This window comes from Salmo salar, chromosome ssa06 (assembly GCF_905237065.1).
Source record: "Salmo salar chromosome ssa06, Ssal_v3.1, whole genome shotgun sequence".
Lineage (NCBI taxonomy): Eukaryota > Metazoa > Chordata > Actinopteri > Salmoniformes > Salmonidae > Salmo > Salmo salar.
In genome coordinates this window covers 37,482,142-37,506,320 of record NC_059447.1, presented here as the reverse complement: position 1 = coordinate 37,506,320, position 24,179 = coordinate 37,482,142, and the positions used below count along the sequence as shown (strand labels likewise).

Here is a 24,179-nt window from a genome sequence, read left to right as displayed (position 1 = left end):
CTGTACCCACTCTGGTGTTGTGGATTTGCCCCATGCTGGTACTGTACCTTAGTGTGGAAGTGGAATACAAAGGATCTTAATAACAGAGGGAGGGGGATAATAAGTTCAATCGTTCCCAGGGTTACTGGAGTTACTAAAAATGCCTGAGATATGAAAGCCTGAGGCAGTAAGCTCCACACAGCAGAGGGGGGCTGATGGTGTCTCATTACTCACCACCGTGGGCATGGTGAAGTTGGGGGCTTTGGCATGCGGCAGCGGGGAGCCAGCGATTGCCATGGCGACAGACTGACTGATGGTTCCGTTGTCTGGGTCCCCGTCGTCTTGCATAGCAGGGGCGTGGCGGCCCCGGGCGGCAGAAGTGTCTGACAAACACAGGAACAAAACATACTGCTGATTCTATCAACCTAAGCCAGAATAACTGACTAGCATGCAATCTCCCACCTCCAATCAGGGTTTAAACACAACGCCACATGGTCAGAGAAGAGGAAGATGACACTGGTTAACCTACAGCAGATGTAGGCAACAAGATCAGGACGCGGGACGATTTCAGTCGGAGCGGACGGTTAGGGGGCCATAACATAATTATAATAATTTGTACACTGCAAATTGACCACAACTAAGCCCAAAAACAGATTGTATTTGAGAATAACAATAATTTCATACCTTGATTACATTGAGAAATATATCTTTTCTATTTGTGGGAATAATTGGGAACAGACTTCCTAAATTAATTCCTGGTGATTTGACAGTCTTTTTTTACAACCCCAAAAAACTTGCTGTCCGTTTTTGGCACGCGGTCAGCCTGTTGCCGACCCCTGACCTACAGAGTGTCCTTCTCACCTGTGAAGTCATGGAGCTGGGGCAGGGTGTCCATGACGATGGGGATGAGGGGCAGGTAGAGCTGGGCGATGTGGGTTCGCACCTGGGGGTCCGTGTAGCGAGGGTCCGCATCATGACTGCACATCAGAGAGTGGACTGCACTGATGGCCTTCTTATGCAGGAAAAACACCCTGGGGGAGACTGAATGAGTCAGTACGTGCCGTGTATGTCTAGATGTGTGTGTGTGTGTGTGTGTGTGTGTGTGAAGCCTCCTCACCCCTCCCCATCAGGCTCCAGGATGAGGGATAGTTCAGTCAGTAGCAGGCCAGACAGGAAGTGTTGCTGTCTGAAGGGAACAGAGAGCTCAAACATACTGGCCACACCCTGGTCCTGGTGCATACTGGAGAACGCTGAGCCCTGAGAGACGGAGGGAGACGGATGGGTGGATGGTGAGAGGAGGGAGAGGAAGGACTTTCTAGCAAGAGTATTACTACAGATGTCCGCGGATGACAAAGTTGGCCCTTGGTCAAGATCACTGTGTTGCCTAGTAATGAATGGAGCCTCCAGTCCAGTGGAGTTACCTGGGAGGTGGTGGAGGAGGTGGAGGGGGAGGGCGAGGCGGGAGGGCTGAGGGTGGAGCAGGGTAGGTTGAGGGTGACGTAGTGCTCATGGCTGCACACGATGCGGGTGAAGTCCATTCTCAGAGCAGTCAGAGAGCTGGGGTTCTGGGCTGTGTGGAACTTGTTGGCAATCTGACACACACACAGAGAGAGACATATGGTTCAGGAATGTGTAAGACAACGTATTCAGGGACTGGTTGCAGTAAAAGCAAATGATGTCGTGTGTTTGTCATTTGTGATGACTGCGTCGATGACTGACAGTGGGTGTAAATACTGGCTTGTATTGTGGCAGAATAGTGACACTGTCTGTATGCATGTTCGTACGTGCCTGTCTGTAGTACAACCAGACACTCACTGTCTGAGAGTGGGTGTCTGTGTTTATCGTCGGAGCAAATGACAGGACCTGTGTGTGTTATGTGTGTGTGTGTGTGTGTGTGTGTGTACCTGTTTGTAGTAGGAGCGGATGAGGTTGAAGACAAAGCCACGGTCCATGAGAGACAGCAGGTCATTCAGGAAGAAGGCCAGACTGCTGTTCAACCTCTCCACAAGCTCCACATCCTGAGAGAGAGACAGGGAAGGAGAGAGCGAGAACAAGATGGAGCGAGAGAGAGAGAGGGAGGGAGAGGGATAGAGAGAGGAGGGAGAGAAAGTCCGTGATTAGAGAATATGGGAAGGGTTAAGAGGACATAGAAGGTATACTTTGTATTCTCTAAAAAAGGGAAACGTGACTCCCATGTCCTGCAATTCCGTTCTAATGGCCCTTGGGTTGTGGCCACTGTACCTTGTGGTATCGCCCTGCTACATCAGCACTGATAGCACCCACTAGAGCAGCGATGTCATCCACAAAGCGGTCTGGGAAGCGCTGGCGTCTGGGAAGGTCTATCCGGGAGGACAGGAACAGGTGGTGGGACATGCTCTTCGTCTGGGAGAGGAGGAGAGGGAAGGGAGGAAAATAGGGATCATGGATTGTATCTAATTCTTCAAATGAACACTATCATAACATCATATTCCTTCACGCTTTTCTCTACATGACAAATTTGACCAACCGTTTCTTGATTTACGGAAATCCATAAACGGCCTGTGTGATGAGGACGAGTGAGTAAGATCAAGATCTCATGAAAGATGCCATACAGACGCAACCGTCATCATCATCATCCTCATCATTCAGACACGTACCATGAGTTGGAAGAAGAACCAGGCCTGTTGCAGTGCTGCCTCCCTCACTGTGCTGGTGCTCACCACCCACTGCAGAGCCAGCTCCTCATGGAGCAGCTACACCAGGAAGTAAACAGGCACAGGGTCAGAGAGAAACACTCTGAGTGCAGTACACCACCGTTAGCAACACAGAGGCTAAGGCAGGAAAAGCTAACTGAAATACCCAGGTAAAAATGTGAACGTGTGAAAATACTGAGCTAACACTAGTACCATACAATCTCTCATAAAAAGGTCGGGCTGTCTGTCTGCTAACAAACACACCGTGAGAAAAGATACTACTGCGCTAACAACAGGATTATTGTAGAACACTAACGTGATGAATCCTGTCGGTAGCATTAGAGGAACGCAAGACTCTAGACAGGTCTTATAATGTAGGCTTATTCTGGGAGATCGCAGATAACAAACTTTACCCATACCTGGCTTTGATGACTGTGTCAACATTCAAAAGCTGATGCATTAAATAATGACTTATCTCTCACACACACACACACACACACACACACACACACACACACACACACACACACACACACACACACACACACACACACACACACACACACACACACACACTTACAGTATGAAGTGATAAGCACCTGTGTGTGTGTGTGTGTTACACATGCTGACAAACACAGAATGGAAGAGGATGGACAAGGGTGTTAATATAGTGTTTTAGACAGTGTATGACAACGGTACCTTCTTGGCAATCTGTCTTGTTGGAGCTGAACAGAAGGTGGCGCTGTCCACAAAGGCAGACATGCGATTGCAGCCACGATCACTTGCCTGACAGAGTAGTGGAGCGATGGAAACACAGTGATGAAGACAAAGAGCGGGAGTGAGGACAAAGAGCAGGAGTGAGCAAGGTGGAAAAAGATGAAGGAAAAAATCTAAGAAACGTGATGGATGGCTGGAGGACTTCCTGGACTCAGTTGACTAGCTTGGATAGAACTGACGTTAGTGCCAGGTGACGTTTAGATTTCCCACGCGGTTGATAGGATGAAATGTGATCCTAGTGAAAAGCAGAATTGTGAATAACGAGGCTGAGTCGAGCTAAGCCAAGGAGGGGAAAAGGAACAGACCAATGACAAGACAGATAGACAGACAGCTGACAAAACGGAGCGTAGACAAACACACAGCCACATAGGAGTGGAGGAGGGCAGGGCAGCGAGGAGGGTGTTGTTGGGTACGGGGTGAACATGGGGTTTGTTCCGGAGGCCAAAACGTTACAGAATGTTCAGATAGAAATGTATCGTGTAGAATAGGGAACCATGTCCGCTCTAGTCATTATATTTCTCTCTGCAACGTTCTGAACAATTCTCGTTACTGAATGAACCGGCACCCATGGTGGAGGGGTAGGTAGGTAGGTAGTTGAAGGTAGGGAAGGAGGGTTGTTGGCACCTGCTTGAGTTCACAGGTGAAGTTGGTATCCCGGCGTAGCACAGCTCTGGAGCCCCCGGGGGCATAAGCAGAGTTTACCCAGGAGTGGGAGCGGTCTATCCCCTGAACACCATACCACATCAGCCACCACACCGACACACAGGCAGCCACAGGCCATGGGGGGAGAGAGGGAGCGAAGGAAGGTTAGGGAGGGTGGGAGGGGTGGAGACAAGGGTCAAATTAGAGAGGGAGGAGAAGGAAGGAAGAGCGGGAGAGAGAGAGGGGAGGGGGGAGGAGGGGAATAGAACACAGAGGGACAGACAGACAGGCACACCACAAGATTGCATAATTGACAACAGCGGTGGAATCAACCAACCATTGGCACAGACAGACAGGAATCACAGACATGCACATCAAGATACGACACTGGAGCGTCACTACAGGAGGACGAGGGGAGTCTGATTGTATGTTTATTCACAGGAAACACGTCGGACAGACATTCAGCGTACATTTAAACAGCCAGAATGCCATTTAACCCCAATTTGAGTAAGTGTCTATGTTTAGACTGGAAGAGGCAGCAACACTATCATAAGCACACAGATAACATATTCAGGAGTTCGTCACATAGTGCCTTTCCTTCCCCAACTAGAGGAGAAACAGAACAGGTTGTATTTACAGTGCCTAGACAGGACAGAACAGGTTGTATTTACAGTGCCTAGACAGGACCGGTTGTATTTACAGTGCCTAGACAGGACCGGTTGTATTTACAGTACCTAGACAGGACAGAACAGGTTGTATTTACAGTGCCTAGACAGGACAGGTTGTATTTACAGTGCCTAGACAGGAACAGGTTGTATTTACAGTGCCTAGACAGGACAGGTTGTATTTACAGTGCCTAGACAGGACAGGTTGTATTTACAGTGCCTAGACAGAACAGATTGTATTTACAGTGCCTAGACAGGACAGGACAGGTTGTATTTACAGTACCTAGACAGGACAGGTTGTATTTACAGTACCTAGACAGGACAGAGGACAGAACAGGTTGTATTTACAGTGCCTAGACAGGAAAGAGGCAATGTCTAAGATAGCTGTATTACCGGAGAGGAACCAATGAGAGATCTCAATTCAATACCATTTGATTTGTATTGGAGGTAGAACTGACCTTGCTGGCGATGATCCTCTGCACTTCCTCATCAGGTGATGTGGGGGTGCTGGCCAGGTCAGGGTTGGAGTTACTGATGCTCTTGGAGCAGGCCAGGTGCAGGGTGCTGGGGCGGGCCGTTGCCCTGGACAACGTGGCATACTGGATGGGCAGCTCGTAGGCCGGGGTGGCCCCTCCTGGGTCAGGGAGAAGAGGAGGGCACTGATACCAAAAGACACACTTATGCTCATTGTAGTAGTTGAGTGAGAATTCTCTTTTTTGGGGGGCTTCCGGGTTGGATGTCAGCGTGCACTGCGCCCGGCCCACCACAGGAGCCGCTAGTGCGCGATGAGACAAAGACATCCCTGCCGGCCAAACCCTCCCTAACCCAGACGACGCTGGGCCAATTGTGCGTCGCCCCACGGACCTCCCGGTCGCGGCCGGCTGCGACAGAGACTGGGCTCGAACCCAGTCTCACTCGGGAGGCCCGAGTGAGAATTCTCCACAAGGTTAAATGAATCACACCCAAGCACATCAGAGACATGGCTAGATTAAAATACTCTTCCTTGAAAGCATTGGGACTACATCATTACAGCTGGTGTGGAGATATAGTGAATCTTCAGTGTCTGCTGTTCCATTCCTCACCAGTAGGGGGCATGGCACGCTCGGCAGTGGGCAGGTGGAAGCAGTAGTGGATGTAGGAGGCCAGCAGGTTGTTCCTGCCATGCTGGTCCTGGTTCCCCTCCAGGTTCTTATGGATCTGGTTGACCAGCAGGGACATGGCCTCGAACGCTGCACGACCCAGGTTCACTGAGAGATGGGAATGGGGAAAAAGAGGCAGAGATCACACATGGGTTTGCACTTTTGGGACTGTTCCATTTATTCCATTGTACATGGCAAGCTCAATCGAGCGTAGACGTAAATTATTTGAAAAATGTATCCTAGATCTGGGAGAAATATTTGACCAGGAGTGTTTCTGCGGGAGAGATGAGGATCTTGAAAGGGCCATGAGGGATGAGTCAATCTAAAGTCGGCCAGGCCACTCACCAATCTGTCCTGCAATGACGGGCGGGTGGACGATGAGCAGGATGAGTTTGGAGAGCAGCTGGTGGAGGAAGCGGACGCAAGTGTCGAGTAGCGCCCCCCGCAGGCCGGTCATGCTAGCCTTCAGCTCACCCTCCACGTTGGCCTCAGTGATGATACAGTCCTTCAGACGGAACGGGAACGAGTACTCCTTCAGGACGTAACACAGGGTGAAGAACTTATCCAGGTGGGGGTCCTAAGAGACAAAGTCACATTGGGGGGGTAAATTCAGTTAATTTACAACTCGGATAATTTAGAGTATTAGAGAAAGTAAAGAGAGAAGTGAGAAGAGAGAGAGAGAGAGAGAGGAGAGAAGTGAGAGAGAGAGAGAGAGCGAGAGAGAGAGAGAAAGAGAGTTACCTGAGTGTGAACTGAGGAGGCAGCAGTCACTTCCACATTGAACACCTGCTTGTGATTATCCACCCACTTCATGCCTGGAAGCTGCACCTGCAATACACACACATTACCTACATCAAAACCCAGCCACACACAGACTACACATACAAACTCACGAGTTCATGAGAACTAAGCATGCATGTGCTCGCACACTTACGTCAGGGGTGAGGACGGAGTAGCTGGGTGGGGGTTTCTCCACAGAGACCGGCAGACTGAAGGAACCGGTCCGTAGACGGCCATGTTGCATCAGAGGAATCCACTGTGGACACGGACAATTTAATGCACATTATTACATCACACATAAATCAAGGCACAGCCAATCACTGATGACACGTTTAGTGTTTCAAAGGCCTAAATATTAGTAGCTTGTAACGGAGGTATGTAATGGGTAGGGAAGCACCCTAACTTGGGACCATAGTTTTCCCTGGTCAGGTAAGTGGAAAAACCTCCGGGTCCTAGTGAAGCGTACTCACGGTGTATCCCACGGGCGTTTCCAGGGGCGTGTTCTGTTTGGGCTGACAGCTGATGTGGTAGAAGGTGAACAGGAGGTGGTGGTTGTCTGTCAGGTTGGCTGGAATCTTCATCTTCACCTCCTCATAGAACTCTGGAGACCTGAGGACAGAGAGAGAGATGGGTGAGAGAGGAAATGAGAGGATGAGAGCAGTGTAATAGGAAAGGTCTGGAAGGGAACAGGCTCTTACTTGTCATGGTAGATGACGGGTGAATAAGCCTCAGTAAAGAACTCAGCACAGCTGGATTTCCCAAAGATCACCTATTATGATGAGAGGAGACAGTTTTTATTGGATCTATGCCCTTGCACCACCTTTTGCCCTCAGAGCATTCTTGATACACAAGGGAAACTGTTGAGCGGGAAAAACCCAACAGCGTTGCAGTTCTTGACACACTCAAACCGGTGCCTGGCACCTGCTACTATACTCCGTTCAAAGGCACTTAAATGTTTTGTCTTGCCCATTCACCCTCTGAATGGTACACACACACAATCCATGTCTCAACTGTCTCAAAGCCTAAAACTCCTCATTTAACCTGTCTTCTCCCCTTCATCTACACTGTGGATTTCACAATTGACATCAATAAGGGATCAAAGCTTTCACCTGGTCAGTCTGTCATGGCCTAATGTTTTGTAACTCTGTATGTCCATAAAGGAATTTACCAGAATCCTTCTCAGAACTGCTAACTATGTAAATAACACGTCATACTAAATGAAATGTAACCTACGGTTCTTCAGCATTACAGTTGGAAGTCTTCCAAATTAGGTCATTTAAAATTAGCTGGTTTCTAAACATCATTAATTGGATTTGACAGTTTTTCACATCTTATGGACTGGGAATATGTCCAATAGTTGTTTAGAAGTCTCCACAGGGCTCCTTCAATGGATTAGGACATTGTTGCCAGGGTCCCAGATTAGATTAGGATGTGTCCTAAAGGCTCCAATCGGATTAAGAATCCACTGCACTGAACAACACCACAGCTTTCAGACAGGAAGTTAATTCTACAGTAAAACCCTCCTTCAGTTTGTTTTAACCATCAAAAAGGTTGTCCGTTTCCAAAAACCAGGAACTAGGGTTGCCTATCCCCAACTCAGTTAAACACACTGGACATTCTTGTAGAGTGACCTACTCTTGTGGGGCACATCCTATTTCACAGCATCAGGCTTTTTCTTTGTGAGGGGGACGCCATTGTTCTGAGAGCACTGCGTTACAAATCTGTAGAGGTTTCCTGTTTTGTGATTGGCCTGCGTCACCAGTCCACCAATCACTCACCGGCATGGCCAGACTGGGATCCTCTCCTGCCATGAACTGCACCTTGACAGCAATGTTCCTGACTGAGCCCTGTCGACTGCTGAAGTTCAGGCTCTGGGGGTAAATATAGAGCAGGTTCCTGGAAGCAGAGAGGAGGAGGACAAGATGAGGGAGAAGAAAGAAATGGCAGTGGATTTGAATTACCTAATACAACCCATTACACTCTAGTTTCAGCTCAGCTAGCCTACACGCTGCGGGTGCCTGCCAACATATCCTACTAACGCACGCACGCACCACAGGGAACATGGTCAAATCAATTCTATCTGGCACGTGACTACTTACCACATTTCTGGCACAAAAACTGAATATCTAGCCTAAATTAGACAGTAGTAATTAGGTCATTGCTGCAGATGTATAAGAAATCAAAAAAGAAATCTTAACAATTAGGCCTATAAAGTGAGAAGGATTGGGAGAGAGAAACCATGTGTTTCGAGGAAGCATGTGTGACCTATCAGGGTGTGAGTGACCTTCAACTCCTGTCCAAGTCAAACACGTGAAAGAACTTCAGAGCATACCAGTACATTCCAATCCAAAATGTAATTTACTTAGCAAGAACATTGTTAATCTATCTAGTATCCACACACACACACTCACAAACAACACAGAGCAGTGTGACATATTGTCATGGTCTGATGGTCAGCCCAATTTAATACTGTGCCTGGTGGCATAAAACATCATAAAACAAGTGTTTCTCTAAAGGATTTACCTTAAGGAATAATGTTCCCTTACCTAAGATAATTGTTGAATGGCGCTGCATAGAGCCCCTCAAACGTTTCCCATAGGTAAGGGCATACTTAACGGTACTTAATGGGTTTTACGATAATTTTTCTGCCATACATGCCTTCAAACTATGTGGTTACCATGGAGACGACCTGATTTACTGACTGAAGGTCTTGTCAAATAGCATTTATTTTGGGAGATAGCAAAATAAAACTTATACATTCAAGACAGGAGAAACAAATTGATTCAGAAGATAATGAAACACGTTTCTTTTAGTTACTTTTTTCTCAACTTGTTTCTATTACTTTCTAAAACGTCAAGCTAACTTACAGAGTAGGTAGCTAACTAGCCAGCTGGCTTTGTAGCCATTGATTGTGCACCTTCCATTGTTTAGCTAAGTAGCTAGCTAGCTGGTTGATGTTTTCCTTCTGCAACCAGGGCAGAGGAAAACATTCACCTTCACAAATTCTGTTTACATTGATATCCATACTGAATGAAGCACTTAAGGGACCTCATGGGCACCACTAACTTTTTCACTTAATTTAAGAGAGAAATTCACCTTAAAATGTTTTGTGAATCTGACTTAAAGTTAAACTTGAGATGTTTTATGCAACCAGGCCCTGGTCCATATCTACCAGGACAAACAGAGACTCAGTTGATGTTAATGTAGGTCATGTGTATTTGCCACCTGGAGGCCTGACAGAGTTACTCCAGAGGTTGGGATGAATGCCAAGGTCAGCCTGACTAAGGCCACAGAGCTGATCTCTGATTGGACCACGACTGAGCTAATGTTTCACAGTCATTTTGAACACCCGATATAAAAGAGTCGTGTCATTACTGATATCCGAGGTGAGACGAAAAAGATACTACAGACCTGAGGCACTTAGACATACAGCTGAGACAAGGTACCTTTTTAACGACAACTGAGGAGTAACACCACCCTTAACAAAGCTTTAAGACAAACAGGCATAGGAAGGGGCACAGCGCGATTCGCACAAGATTTCGAGTCGATAGTCCCTCTGAAGAGACAAAGAAATAATCTCTCTATATAGCCTCTGTCCTCAGGTCAGGATGAGGGCCACACTACTCTGCCTGCTGTGTATGGCCATGTGTTTAGCAGGGATCCCAGCCAGCCCAGTCCGGAAGGCCCAGAAGAACAACCAGGCTGCCCCCATTGATGACATGAACGTGCTGATGTACGGCGTGCTGCAGTTCAGCGAGACCCTCCACCACGTCTACGAGAGCACCGATGCCAAGTTCGCTCGGATCGAGAGGTCGCTGATGAGACACGAGGAAAGGCTGGAGAGGCTGGGCCAGGACGCAGGCCAGGCCGCAGAGAAGGAAAGACAGATGAGAAAGGTGCTAGGACAGATACAGGTGAGGAAACATTACTCGTCCTGCTCTGACGAATGTCTACTGTGAACGGATACTTGCCAATTAAATTACTGAAATGTGCATAGATCTAAGTGTGCAGAGGCTTTTTATTCAGTAGAACTTCAATCTTGCACCTTAGCTACTCTGTCAGGTGTAGATTAGATGTATCTATTTACTGGAGAAAACACACCCAGTCAAACACATCAAACTAACTCTGACAGTGTCATCAATTGGTAGAGGGTTAAGCTTCTAAAATGATGATCCATTTGTGGATTTCACTCCAGAGCGACAGGGCAGACAGAGACAACCCTGCTTTACCAACAATCTGAAATCCCAGTCAGTCAGATAAGCTCTATTCCTCTGGGCTCCAACAGGGAGAGAGAACAGCTGAACAGACATTGGAGAGCAGACATTGGCTATTTGGCTGAATGGGCCAATAACTGCCAAGAACCTGAGCACTCAATTATCTGGCTAGCTATTCAACATAAACACAGAGCCATGTACATGTTCGTTTTGTTTACTCAATATAGATCCTAATGTTCTGAGAACAGAGAATGGCATTGGCCAGCCAGTGTATGTTGAGGCCAAGGCAGTTTGAGCAGCTGGTCTGAGATCAGTGGGCGGGAGAGGATTTAAAGCCAGATGCTCTTTTCCAAGGGCCAGATGGCTGGGCTGCAGTCAGAGGCTGAGGAGGCCGAGGGCAAGGTGGCCCGGATGGAGCAGGAAGAGGGAGAGCTTAGGACCAAGGTGATCAACCTGGAGACATTCCTTCAGAACTACCCCCCCAACAGCATACAGGAATTAAAGGTAAGGTACACTTCTCAATCACACACAGATTATGCCAAACAATCCAATGCCAACACACTCAATCTTGTTCTGTTCCATTCATAAATTCATATGTGCGTGTGTGTTTTCAGGATAGGGCGTTAAAACACTCCAGTGTTCTGGAGGGCCTGCTAACATGGACACAGTTCCAAAAACAGAGCATTGAGAGTCAGGGCCAACAGTTGACTAAGCTACAGAAACTGGTGGGTATAATAGCTGAACATAGTTTGAAAAATGCTAAATAGAATCTGCCCATGATTGATGTAGTGATGGATGCTGTGTTTGACAAAGTTTGCTTTGTCTTGATTTCAGAGTGAAGCCAGGAGATAGCCAGTCCTTTGTCACATCACCTGATGGCTCCACTGAATCTTAACACCAGCTACTGTAGCTAATACACTCCATGACTTTACCCTGGTGCATAAATACCCTGTCTACTCATTCAACCATAATTCACACAGAACAAACATTCCCACCCAATAAACTGAATTACAATAACATTATATATTTATACCACTGTATTATATTTCTGAATACATTTAATTGTTTAACACAAGCCCTTTTTTATTGTACATGTTCTTTATTTTAATTCTAATTCATTCTTACTGCTGTCATATTGTATATTTTGTGTGCAAATAAAAATCTGCAAATATCATTTCTGATCTGTGGTGTTTATGCAGCACATGACATGTAAAATCTATGCATGATCTATGACAGTGTATGAGAGTCTACTGACCTGTAGGTGGTGTGAGGTGTGTAGACTGACCTGTAGGTTGTGTGAGGGGTGTAGACTGACCTGTAGGTTGCGTGAGGCGTGTAGACTGACCTGTAGGTGGTGTGAGGGGTGTAGACTGACCTGTAGGTTGCGTGAGGCGTGTAGACTGACCTGTAGGTGGTGTGAGGGGTGTAGACTGACCTGTAGGTGGTGTGAGGGGTGTAGACTGACCTGTAGGTGGTGTGAGGGGTGTAGACTGACCTGTAGGTGGTGTGAGGGGTGTAGACTGACCTGTAGGTGATATAAGCACTGTAGACTGACCTGTAGGTGGTGTGAGGGGTGTAGACTGACCTGTAGGTGATATAAGCAGTGTAGACTGACCTGTAGGTGATATAAGCAGTGTAGACTGACCTGTAGGTGATATAAGCAGTGTAGACTGACCTGTAGGTGGTGTGACGGGTGTAGACTGACCTGTAGGTGGTGTGAGGGGTGTAGACGTAGCGGGCAGGGAACTCCAGCACCTCCTTGGTGGGGCGCACCCTCAGGTCAGGGTAGGGCTTGACATGGAGCAGCTCAGGAGACAGGCAGTAGTGAGGAGAGTCTGGGGCTGGAGAGATGTCTATCTTCAACTGGGCTAAGGACAGAAGGAGCAGGAAGAGAGAAAAACAAGGTTACACTTGTGAACATAAAATATATCCTCGATTCAGCCTATAGAATTTGTGCAGGTGATTATATATAAACGTGTGTGCTGCGCATGTAAGCCAGAAACTTGTAGAGGTCTTCATCACTCAGCCTGTCCCCCTCCTATAGGTACCTGTGACAGGTCTCAGTCTGCGTAGGACAGAGGATGGTCTGCGCATGTCTGCCAGAAACTTGTAGAGGTCTTCATCACTCAGCCTGTCCCCCTCCTACAGATACAGAGATCATAGTAAATCGGCACACAGACACATCTGAGACAGGTTACAGTGACAATAACAAGTATTCATATCCCATGGATTTCTTCACATTTTATTGTTATAAAGTGGGATTAAAATAGAGAAAATACTCTGCAATACCAAAGTAGATGATAAAATCGTATAAAAATATAAATTATGAAAAATATATCTTGATTAAATCAGTATTCACCCTGAGTCAACACATGTCAGAAACACCTTTGGCAGTGATTACAGCTGTGCATCTTTTTGAGTAAGTCTAAGAGCTTTGCACATCTTGGTTGTGAAATATTTGCCCATTATTCTTTTCCAATTTCTTCAAGCTAATTGCTAGACAGCACTTTTTTCAAGTCTTGCCATACATTTTCTAGGAGATTTAAAGGGATAGTACAAGATTTTGGCAAGCAAGCCATTAAACTAACTGTTTTAAAATCACAATTGGCCTCATGGTGAAAACCCTGAGTGGTTTCCTTCCTCTCCAGCAACTCAGTTAGGAAGGATGCCTGCATCCTTGTAGTGACTGAGTGTTTTGATACACCATCCAAAGTGTAATTAACAACTGAATATCCCTCAAAGGGATATTCAGTGTGCTTTTTTTTTACCCATCTATATTTGCGATGGTATTGGAAATGCTCCCTGGTCATTATGGTTGAATCTGTGCTTGAAATTCACTACGTGACTAAGGGACCTTACAGATAATTGTATGTGTGGGGTACAGAGATGAGGTTGTCAATCAAAATCATGTTAACCCTTATTATTGCACACCGAGTGAGTCCATGCCACTTATTATATGATTTGTTAAGCACATTTTTACTCCTGAAATGATTTAGGCTTGCCATAACGAAGGGGGTGAATACTTAGATAACCAAGTCATTTTATTTATTTGTCAACATTTATAACATTTCGGTCCCAATTTGTAACGCAACAAAATGTTTTAAAATATCCTGGTGGGATGAATACTTATCATAGGCACTGTACACCTGGGTAGCACAAACACACAACATTCTGACTGACCTGTTTGAAGAAGTTGGTGACTGTGAGAGTGGCTGGACGGAAGGTGGCAAAGTTACACATCTCCTCTCCTACACTCATCCGCTCAAACCCTTTCTTCTTTCTCTCGTTCCATGTTCCATGGCCTTTCCGCTCTGACAAAAAGACAAGTCATCCGTTTAGAGATTAAATAACAATTATTACATACTTATTATGAAATGATGACACTTTTGTTATATCCACTATTCAACAAGAAAGGTGTCTGAGTGTGACTGATGTAAGGAATTCCAACATGTATTTCCATGTGTATATTAAGAGAAAATCTGTCAGTCCCTCCAAGATTCCGCGATCGCATAATTCGATGCAAAATCAACCAATCAGCGCATATTACGCGAGAGCTCGCAATTTTGACCAATTCCCGCACTTTTAGCGCATAAAAGGGTCCAATCAAAAGCAGTTTATTAATTTTACACCAATTACTGCATTGTTACCGTGGAAAACGGCCCAATCCAACCACACGTCAACAAAGTTTTTTCCTCCTGGCCTGTCAGCGTATTCACGTTCTAAGATGATGGGAGATTGTTGATGGCTGACAGGCAGTACAATGAACAGAAATCAATCTCATTTGCCAACAAAAATAACAGCTAACGACCGTGCGAAACAATTCCCAAATGTTTTTGGAAACTAGAGAAAGTCAACAATCAACAGTCACTTCGACTCAGTAAAGAATATGAGAATGTCAGAACAGTTCCCACAGCAGCGGCAGATCACCATGAATTTATTTATTTAGATTTATTTTGCCTTTGTTTAACCAGGTAGGCAAGTTGAGAACAAGTTTACAACTGCGACCTGGCCAAGATAAAGCAAAGCAGTTCGAGACACACAACAACACAGAGTTACACATGGAGTAAAACAAACATACAGTCAATAATGCAGTAGAAAAACAAGTCTATATACAAAAAGGCCATGGTGGCGAAATACATACAATATAGCAATTAAAAACACTGGAATTGTAGATTTGCAGTAGGTGAATGTGCAAAGTAGAAATATTGGGGTGCAAGGGAGCAAAATAAATAAATAAATACATACAGTAGGGGATGAGTTAATTGTTTGGGCTATTTATAGATGGGCCATGTACAGGTATAGTGATCTGTGAGCTGCTCTGACAGCTGGTGCTTAAAGCATGAAGTGAATGAAGTGGTAGCAGAGAAGACTGTGGCAAGCGCTGAAAGAATCAAGGTGAGTGGCGTTTTACTCCGCCAACCTTGGCTTTAGTAGGGTGGTCGGCACTCTGCTCTCCCCGGTCTGTCTATGGAGAGCGCTGCTCAAAGCACTGAGTGCAATTTGTCAGCATTGCCGTTTTAAACTCTCTGTAAAACTTAATACGGATTACAAAAGCACCATCTTTCTGGATTAAAAAAAAATTAGAATAATAATCAACCACAACTCTTATTTTTACGTGTTCTGTTCTTTACCTCCCTTACGACCATTTCAGGAAAAAAATCTCAAGAATTTTGAAGACAAGTTTATAGAAAGAAATATCGATCCTCAAATTGAAAGTGATTGATCAGCTTTGAATTTGTTTTTTTTTAAGAGAGAGGGAGAGGGAGAGGGAGAATGAGTAGGAATGGAAGGTGCATCTCGTATTGATAGCAAGCCCCAAGCCTGATGAGAGGAGAGGTGTGTGTGAGTGGATTATGACAGAGCTGTTTGTTCAGGAAAATAAACAGAATTGAGCACTTTAGATGTTTATTTGTTTTTGTATTATGTATTCTGCTTAAAGTCATCCTAAAACTGAGCACATATGACTTATTGATTTATATGAAATTAACGTGAAAAGAAAACGCCTCAAAATGTATTGCAGAATTTCAGGAAGCTGCTGCAAAATCAAGCATTTTTGGCAGCAGAAATCACCAAAAAAAATTGTGAAATCCTGGAGGGACTGATCTGTGTATGTGTTTGACATCCTAACTGTGACTAAACCAGGGGGCGTTTTGGTAGAGGTCAGAGGTCATAACTACCAGAGTCAGAGTCGGGGTCAGAGCGCTCCAGCCCCCCCACACTGCTGACGATGTTGACCAGGTGGATGGCCGTCCAGGCGAAGGGCATCCTGTACCTCCCCAGCCTGCTACACGACGTCTCCGCCTGCAGACGCAGCTTCTCCAGCTTCTCCTTGTGCTAAACAGAGAGAGACAGACTGACTGGTGGGGACTGGAAACCTGGATGGGAGCTTGCTCTATCAAGGGCCTTGAGAAAAGGCCTTTGCTATGTGATACTGTAATATTTATATAATGTTTCAGAGTTTGTTGGACATTGAGCTTCAGAATAGGGAATTGCAAATATTGCAGTTGTCTGACTAGACAGAATTGAGAAATGCTGATGGCTACCCAGCTGGATAGAGTCCTATGTGCATGACCCCATGCACGCATGTACACATGCAAAGAAAAGACCAATAGAAGATAGATACTATGGACTTACTGTTACCTTTGATGAGTCCGACTCTTTCATGACCATGTAGGGTTCACAGGATTCCCCTATGTCTCCCTGCTGAAGGACTTTCTCCAGCTGAAACACACACACACACACACAAAGACACGTGTGTAACGGTGAACATTGCTGACCTGACAATTATTAGCAAATGGTGCACACATCGTGCATGCACACACATTTCTAAAGCAATATATGAAACGCAAATATTGGATGCATCTTCAGAATAACTAATGTCACATTCACTAGTTAAAGACAAATAGGTCGTTGCACTTCACTGTCACCTATGTGGCAAAGCTTACAGAACTTTATCTAAAGTAAATAAGTGATATAATGCAGCCATGATAAGGTATTGCAAAGCCACTTGGCATGAATCATTCTGGTGGCTGAAGGATATTCCACTGATTTGTCTGAGATGGTCTGCTCAAATACAGTTTACACAGCAAATTGGCCAGTGTTACCTTGTATTGATTTTTCTGTGTTACATAAGAACCCCAGTGTTGGTGTTAATACCCAGTGTTGGTGTTAAAACCCAGTGTCAATACCCAGTGTTGGTGTCAATACCCAGTGTTGGTGTCAATACCCAGTGTTCTATTGCAGGTAGATTTTTGGAATTGTTTGTTTCGATTGATTAATTAGTCTTATGCTACACGAATCTAATCTGTTAGTTGGACTTATTGCACCCGTTACTGAAATGATTGTTCCAGTTTAGATGGTTTAGGTAGTCTCACATCTTAGTCCTCCTGACCATGGCAGTCATTCTGAATGCAGGTTGTGGGTGAAAACATTTCTAAATGTTCGATATCTCCACTCTAGCTGGATTCCAATGGAAATTACACCACTTTGCAAGCCAGCATAATTTGACTTGCAAATAAAACTCAAAGAATAAAAAGGAAAGTTTTACATCTTCCAAAGTCTGAGGGTGGTTTTAACCTTCCAGACTTGGAATTGTATCAACTCACCACACAAGTCTTCTACTTGTGAAATATAGTTTAATGCACTAAAGAGGAACAATAGGTACATATTGAAGATGCGCATGCTCATCCCCTGAATCTTTCATGTGTCTATTTTCAAAGGACAAAGCAATACGTAGATTTTTGGGCAACCCGACCTAATTCACATAGATATGTCATTCTCATTGAAAGCAACTCTAAGAAGCGGTAGATCTGTTCTATGTGCGCTATTTCTATGCTGACTGTTCTTAAGTTTTGTTTTTGCGTCTTTTTACTCTCGGTTTTGTACAATAGCTTCAAACAGCTGAAAATACAATATTTTTGGTTATAGAAAATATATTTCACAGCGGTTTAGATGGTACAATGATTCTCTACACTATACTTCTTTGTTTTGCCACAAACTGAAATGATGCAAACTTAAAGAATTTTTGCAACCAGGAAACAACTTCATAGTTAAAAACACTATAACAATATAGAAGAAAATTCAATGTATTCTACAAGATCCAATATCACTCTTTAAAAACACAATCCTATGGAACAATCCTTGGATAGCTTTTCAGAATTCGCTGATAAATTGGTCCCACATAGAAAACTAAAGGCACAGAAACCATAAATGACTTGGTAATAGGAAATAAATGTATTTCCATTACAGAATTAAAAAGCAATTTTGGACTGACCAGTGTAGATATTTTCAAATACATGCAACTTAAAAGTTTATTATCACAAAGTTTCGATTTGAAATCATTTGGACATCAGAGCAATCTTGAGGGAATCATATTTGAGTCAGAAACTGATATTAATATGATAGGTAAGATATACAAAACCTTGCATAGAGCCTATCCCAAAAATAACTGATATTGGCACAAAATGGAGGGAATGTTGGAGCATAACTAACTAAATTACAGTTCATGAAAATGTACGCTTAATCCAGTATAAACTAACGTATAGAATTTACTATACAAGAGACAAAATTCACAAATTCTACAGTACAATGGCAGAGTCATTTCTTAATTATACAACGGGTGGGTCTAATCCTGAATGCTGATTGGTTAAAACTGCATTCAAGCAGGTGTCTATTCCACAAGTTGCCACCGGCTAAATCTATGACGTCGAAATACCTTTATACTCTGTTCCATCTGACTGCGCAATCCACTGTATCATCATCAGCCCAGGCAGGGAAGTTATACACTTGATCTCCTATAAAAAGCATCTAGACATTATCTAATTTCTTTTAGACTAACATTTCATTTTCAACAGCAGAGATTCGTATAAACCTTGCTCTCTGTCTCTCCGACATTTGCAACATTGTTTTAATATTTAAAATTAGATCTCCTGCTGTCCCATAGTAATGAACGAGTCGGGACGAGAGACAGGCAGGCAGCGTTTCTATGCCAGTCGAAATCATGAATCAGCTGGCATCAGTTTTATGGATATTTACAAAAAAAATTCAATTGAAAAAAGGTCAAACGAAACGCAGCTAATTTGCAGTCTTTCCAACTTCAGTTTGAAGTGATTGTGTTACTATAGCTGTGTTGTTGGCTAGCTCCTCTGAACAACAGTGTCCTGACGAGTGAGCACATTTCCTATGCCAGGCGAATTTGCGCATCATTAGGTCATTGTTATGGATGTATCTACAATAAATGGTCACTAGAAAACAGCTTAAACAAATGCAGCTACTTTGTTGTTATTCTGGCTGCACATTTTTGACATGACTACAAGTTAGCCGTAGTTGGCTAGCTAGCAAGCAATCAAGCAAGGGATAAGAACGTTGCCAGCCAGTACGGCAATAGAACATTTATAACAAACGACTGGGTCGCATCCAAAGATAGTGCTGTTGATGTTTGTGTGAGTCTGTACGCTGTCGTTTGTATGTGTAGGTTTTGTAAAAAAAAAAATTATATATATATATATATATATATATATATATATACACTGCTCAAAAAAATAAAGGGAACACTAAAATAACACATCCTAGATCTGAATGAATGAAATAATCTTATTAAATACTTTTTTCTTTACATAGTTGAATGTGCTGACAACAAAATCACACAAAAATAATCAATGGAAATCCAATTTATCAACCCATGGAGGTCTGGATTTGGAGTCACACTCAAAAGTAAAGTGGAAAACCACACTACAGGCTGATCCAACTTTGATGTAATGTCCTTAAAACAAGTCAAAATGAGGCTCAGTAGTGTGTGTGGCCTCCACGTGCCTGTATGACCTCCCTACAACGCCTGGGCATGCTCCTGATGAGGTGCGGATGGTCTCCTGAGGGATCTCCTCCCAGACCTGGACTAAAGCATCCGGCAACTCCTGGACAGTCTGTGGTGTAACGTGGCGTTGGTGGATGGAGCGAGACATGATGTCCCAGATGTGCTCAATTGGATTCAGGTCTGGGGAACGGGCGGGCCAGTCCATAGCATCAATGCCTTCCTCTTGCAGGAACTGCTGACACACTCCAGCCACATGATGTCTAGCATTGTCTTGCATTAGGAGGACCCCAGGGCCAACCGCACCAGCATATTTTCTCACAAGGGGTCTGAGGATCTCATCTCAGTACCTAATGGCAGTCAGGCTACCTCTGGCGAGCACATGGAGGGCTGTGCGGCCCCCCAAAGAAATGCCATCCCACACCATGACTGACCCACCGCCAAACCGGTCATGCTGGAGGATGTTGCAGGCAGCAGAACGTTCTCCATGGCGTCTCCAGACTCTGTCACGTCTGTCACGTGCTCAGTGTGAACCTGCTTTCATCTGTGAAGAGCACAGGGCGCCAGTGGTGAATTTGCCAATCTTGGTGTTCTCTGGCAAATGCCAAACGTCCTGCACGGTGTTGGGCTGTAAGCACAACCCCCACCTGTGGACGTCGGGCCCTCATACCACCCTCATGGAGTCTGTGTCTGACCGTTTGAGCAGACACATGCACATTTGTGGCCTGCTGGAGGTCATTTTGCAGGGCTCTGGCAGTGCTTCTCCTGCTCCTCCTTGCACAAAGGCGGAGGTAGCGGTCCTGCTGCTGGGTTGTTGCCCTCCTACGGCCTCCTCCACGTCTCCTGATGTACTGGCCTGTCTCCTGGTAGCGCCTCCATGCTCTGGACACTACGCTGACAGACACAGCAAACCATCTTGCCACAGCTCGCATTGATGTGCCATCCTGGATGAGCTGCACTACTTGAGCCACTTGTGTGGGTTGTAGACTCTGTCTCATGCTACCACTAGAGTGAAAGCACCGCCAGCATTCAAAAGTGACCAAAACATCAGCCAGGAAGCATAGGAACTGAGAAGTGGTCTGTGGTCCCCACCTGCAGAACCACTCCTTAATTGGGGGTGTCTTGCTAATTGCCTATAATTTCCACCTGTTGTCTATTCCATTTGCACAACAGCATGTGAAATTTATTGTCAATCAGTGTTGCTTCCTAAGTGGACAGTTTGATTTCACAGAAGTGTGATTGACTTGGAGTTACATTGTGTTGTTTAAGTGTTCCCTTTATTTTTTTGAGCAGTGTATGTATGTATGTATATATATATATATCATACCCCCAAAAATATTTCACTTGGGACGCCTGATGTGGCCTGTAAACCATGAGTTTCAGGCCACTGTATTAGGGTAAAACTAGGCCCTCAAAATAAGGCTTATAAAATATGTATTGTCTTGTCTTAAAGAATATAATTTTAATGATAACATATTCACATGGGATCTCACTTAGTGAAGGCTACAGGACTGAAAATGAATGAATGCAACAGCCATGTATCTGTCACTAACAAATACAGTCATGGGTGGTAACTCTACAACTCACACGAAAGGTAAGGCACACTGTGAAATATGCAAATAAGGCTTTACACTAAGCAAAGTGTTAATTTCACACTGAAAAGTGTGGACCCGTATTGACACTGTAAGATTGTTAAATTTAACACTCTCAGTGTTTATTTAACAGTGGAGAATTTGCTGTGTAATTCAGTTCACACCTAAAAAACATTGTGGAAGGTGGATAGAAGATAAAAGACTTTGTATCATTAAAAAAGTTCATATGGACAGGACTAGGGGTTTTCTCCTGAACATGTAACCAGACCAAGAAAAAGTCCTACAGAGAGTCAGTAGTTTGTAATGTAACGTAGAGCCTCCTTGGATTCTCTGTATGCATCCCCCCCTGGTGGCCCTATGCCCAGTACCTTGATGACCAGGAAGATGTCTGCAGAGGGGTACGTGATGGAGAAGATGGCTGAGCGGGCCAGGGTGGAGATGGCTGTGTGGGGTGTGTGGAGACGCAGCAAACCCTTCATCTGATCTGAGTTCAGGTCAAAGTGGAAGTCCTCTGAGATCTGAGAGAGGGAGGGAGATGAGGAAATGCATGTCAAGGGATATTAATTAAGTTTTGACTCAGATTTAAAGCACAAGACCTTTGAGGCATACTGAGAGCTAGAATAATGTAATCAGTCAAAGCATGAGCTCAGAATGACATAAGCATAATATGATGATTCAAAAATAAACATGCTGTATATGTACAGTCTAAACATTTCTAGAAAACTCATGGGTACCTTTTTCTTTTCCTTGACATCATAGAGAGCAAGAGTCCCAAATATTGGCTCAATTTCTATTTCAAATCTGTAGGGTGTACAAAAAGCACAATGTGTGTTTGGATGAGAAGGAAATATGATTGATAAATTCATAAAATGCCAAAATGTATTTACTATTGTGCTAACCTGAATCGTGATTCAGCACTTTACATTAGTGTGAAAAGGTTGTAAGTGAAAGAGTGACCGACAAGGATCATTTTAGGAACGATAAGGACAGACAGATGGTCACTCACTTGAGGGACAGACACTTGACCATGATCCTTTGACCACAGTGTTCTTTGGGGACCTCTGGGACAGAACATCTCTCCACAGCCTCATCCTGTCAGACAACACACATAGCCGTGAGAACATAAACACGACAGCAGCATTTACACAGCCAGACGCCATGGCAACATTGACACAGACACCACACCACACAGACACGCAAATTCGCCTGTGTACACAGACATAACGAAAGAGGGAGAGAGCATGAGAAGGAGATAGAGGCAAGTAGGGCTGGGCAGTAAACGGTATACCGGTATTGACACACGGACCGGTTTGGGCGTTTACTTTACCTTCTATAACGGTATTTGAATGTTTTGTTTGTTAAATTTGATACACTGTGTGTAACATCCATTTTTATAGTTTACTCCGCTACTCGAGTCATTTCTCCCCGCTCTCTCCATGCCGCTTTCCACACAGACCTAGCCCCTCCCCCTGTCACTCATGGAGCGCATTTGTTGTTCTTCGACCACAAGACACTTGTGTTCAGTCTGCATTGTCAACGCAGCACATGCAACAAACCCCCAAAAAATCTAATAAAATGTTATTGATCACATACACATGTTTAGCAGATGTTACTGCGGGAGTAGCAAAATGCTTACAAAGACAATATTGATGGCAACGATGTGGTTTTCTATTTGCTTCTTAATATAAATGAACTAGTGTTCCAGAATTACACTGTTAGTTTGTGTTTCTTACATCTGCAAACAGCTCGTTTGTCAATTCTAAGCAAGTTGGGCCTAAATTGTGTTAGTTGCTAATGCTAATCACTAGTTAGCTGGCTAATAAAATGTAGTGAGTCAGAACAAACATAACTAGCTATACAGCCTGATAATACCAGTGATGGTGTATACCTAAATCAGCATGTTGTCTGTGCAACAGTATCTTCTAAATCAAAGAGGAATAAGCGAAGCATGATTAGCTACATGAAGTAGCCAAAGATTATAGGGTCTCCTAAGAAACACTTATCAACACTTTGGTTCCTACTCTGTCACAATAAATCCTCCCTGGCATTTTCATTCAAACAACACCATATTCAAAGTGCCAACTATCATATTCTAACTACAGAATTCAAATAATGATTCTATTTCCATGATTCCAACAGTTCCCGAGTGGCGCAGCGGTCTAAGGCACTGCATCTCAGTGCAAGAGGCGTCACTACAGTCCCTGGTACAAATCCAGGTTGTATCACATCCGGCCGCGATTGGGAGTCCCATAGGGCAGTGCACAATTGGCCCAGGGTCGTCCGGGTTTTGCCCGGGGAAGGCCGTCATTGTAAATAAGAATTTGTTCTTAACTGACTTGCCTAGTTAAAAAAATATATATAAACATTACATTTTTTTTAAAGTTCACACAAGTGCAATTGCAACATTTTGTAAAAATAAGGCATAGATTGTTTGCCCATACCATGCAGCCCTACGTGGTAGTGTGGAAATTATCTGAAATGAGCGAAGGAATTGATGGAAATAAATGTTGGTTGAAGTTGAATAGAACAGTATAAAACAATCAGAATGGAGAAAGACTCATTGAAATCACTTAGAATGTACAGTGCATTAGGAAAGTATCCAGACCCCTTGACTTTTTCCACATTTTGTTACGTTACAGCCCTATTCTAAAATTGATTAAATTCCTCATTAATCTACACACAATCCTCCATAATGACAAAGCAAAATTAGATGTTACTTTTTGTAAATGTATAAACATTTTTTAAAAATATCACACTTACATACAGTTGAAGTCAGAAGTTTACATACACTTAGGTTGGACTCATTAAAACTCGTTTTAAAACCACTCCACAAATTTCTGGTTAAATTTTTTTTTATTGTTTTGGCAAGTCGGTTAGGACATCTACTTTATGGATGACACAAGTCATTTT

The 24,179-nt window shown here is 44.1% G+C and overlaps 1 protein-coding gene across 6 annotated transcripts in view; it reads right to left on the bottom strand.

Annotated features, from left to right (window-relative positions):
- Positions 1 to 24,179, bottom strand: part of LOC106607387 (dedicator of cytokinesis protein 7) — a 42,352-nt gene that overhangs the window by 10,005 nt on the left and 8,168 nt on the right. The window contains exons 6-30 of one of the 6 annotated variants that reach the window (XM_014204307.2): positions 22,276 to 22,361; positions 22,004 to 22,070; positions 21,638 to 21,787; positions 16,503 to 16,589; positions 16,046 to 16,202; positions 14,049 to 14,179; positions 12,917 to 13,010; positions 12,574 to 12,736; positions 8,433 to 8,550; positions 7,353 to 7,423; positions 7,125 to 7,263; positions 6,809 to 6,910; positions 6,616 to 6,702; positions 6,220 to 6,451; positions 5,818 to 5,982; positions 5,194 to 5,369; positions 4,053 to 4,154; positions 3,351 to 3,437; positions 2,616 to 2,711; positions 2,221 to 2,361; positions 1,884 to 1,997; positions 1,401 to 1,571; positions 1,097 to 1,236; positions 841 to 1,010; positions 214 to 362 (exon numbers count right to left, since the gene is read on the bottom strand). In XM_014204307.2, the coding sequence (XP_014059782.2) occupies positions 214 to 362; positions 841 to 1,010; positions 1,097 to 1,236; positions 1,401 to 1,571; positions 1,884 to 1,997; positions 2,221 to 2,361; positions 2,616 to 2,711; positions 3,351 to 3,437; positions 4,053 to 4,154; positions 5,194 to 5,369; positions 5,818 to 5,982; positions 6,220 to 6,451; positions 6,616 to 6,702; positions 6,809 to 6,910; positions 7,125 to 7,263; positions 7,353 to 7,423; positions 8,433 to 8,550; positions 12,574 to 12,736; positions 12,917 to 13,010; positions 14,049 to 14,179; positions 16,046 to 16,202; positions 16,503 to 16,589; positions 21,638 to 21,787; positions 22,004 to 22,070; positions 22,276 to 22,361 (3,195 nt within the window). The remainder of the gene's footprint in view (positions 1 to 213; positions 363 to 840; positions 1,011 to 1,096; positions 1,237 to 1,400; positions 1,572 to 1,883; positions 1,998 to 2,220; positions 2,362 to 2,615; positions 2,712 to 3,350; positions 3,438 to 4,052; positions 4,155 to 5,193; positions 5,370 to 5,817; positions 5,983 to 6,219; positions 6,452 to 6,615; positions 6,703 to 6,808; positions 6,911 to 7,124; positions 7,264 to 7,352; positions 7,424 to 8,432; positions 8,551 to 12,573; positions 12,737 to 12,916; positions 13,011 to 14,048; positions 14,180 to 16,045; positions 16,203 to 16,502; positions 16,590 to 21,637; positions 21,788 to 22,003; positions 22,071 to 22,275; positions 22,362 to 24,179) is intronic. The other 5 variants (XM_014204308.2, XM_045720503.1, XM_045720504.1 and 2 more) reach the window with 5 other exon arrangements.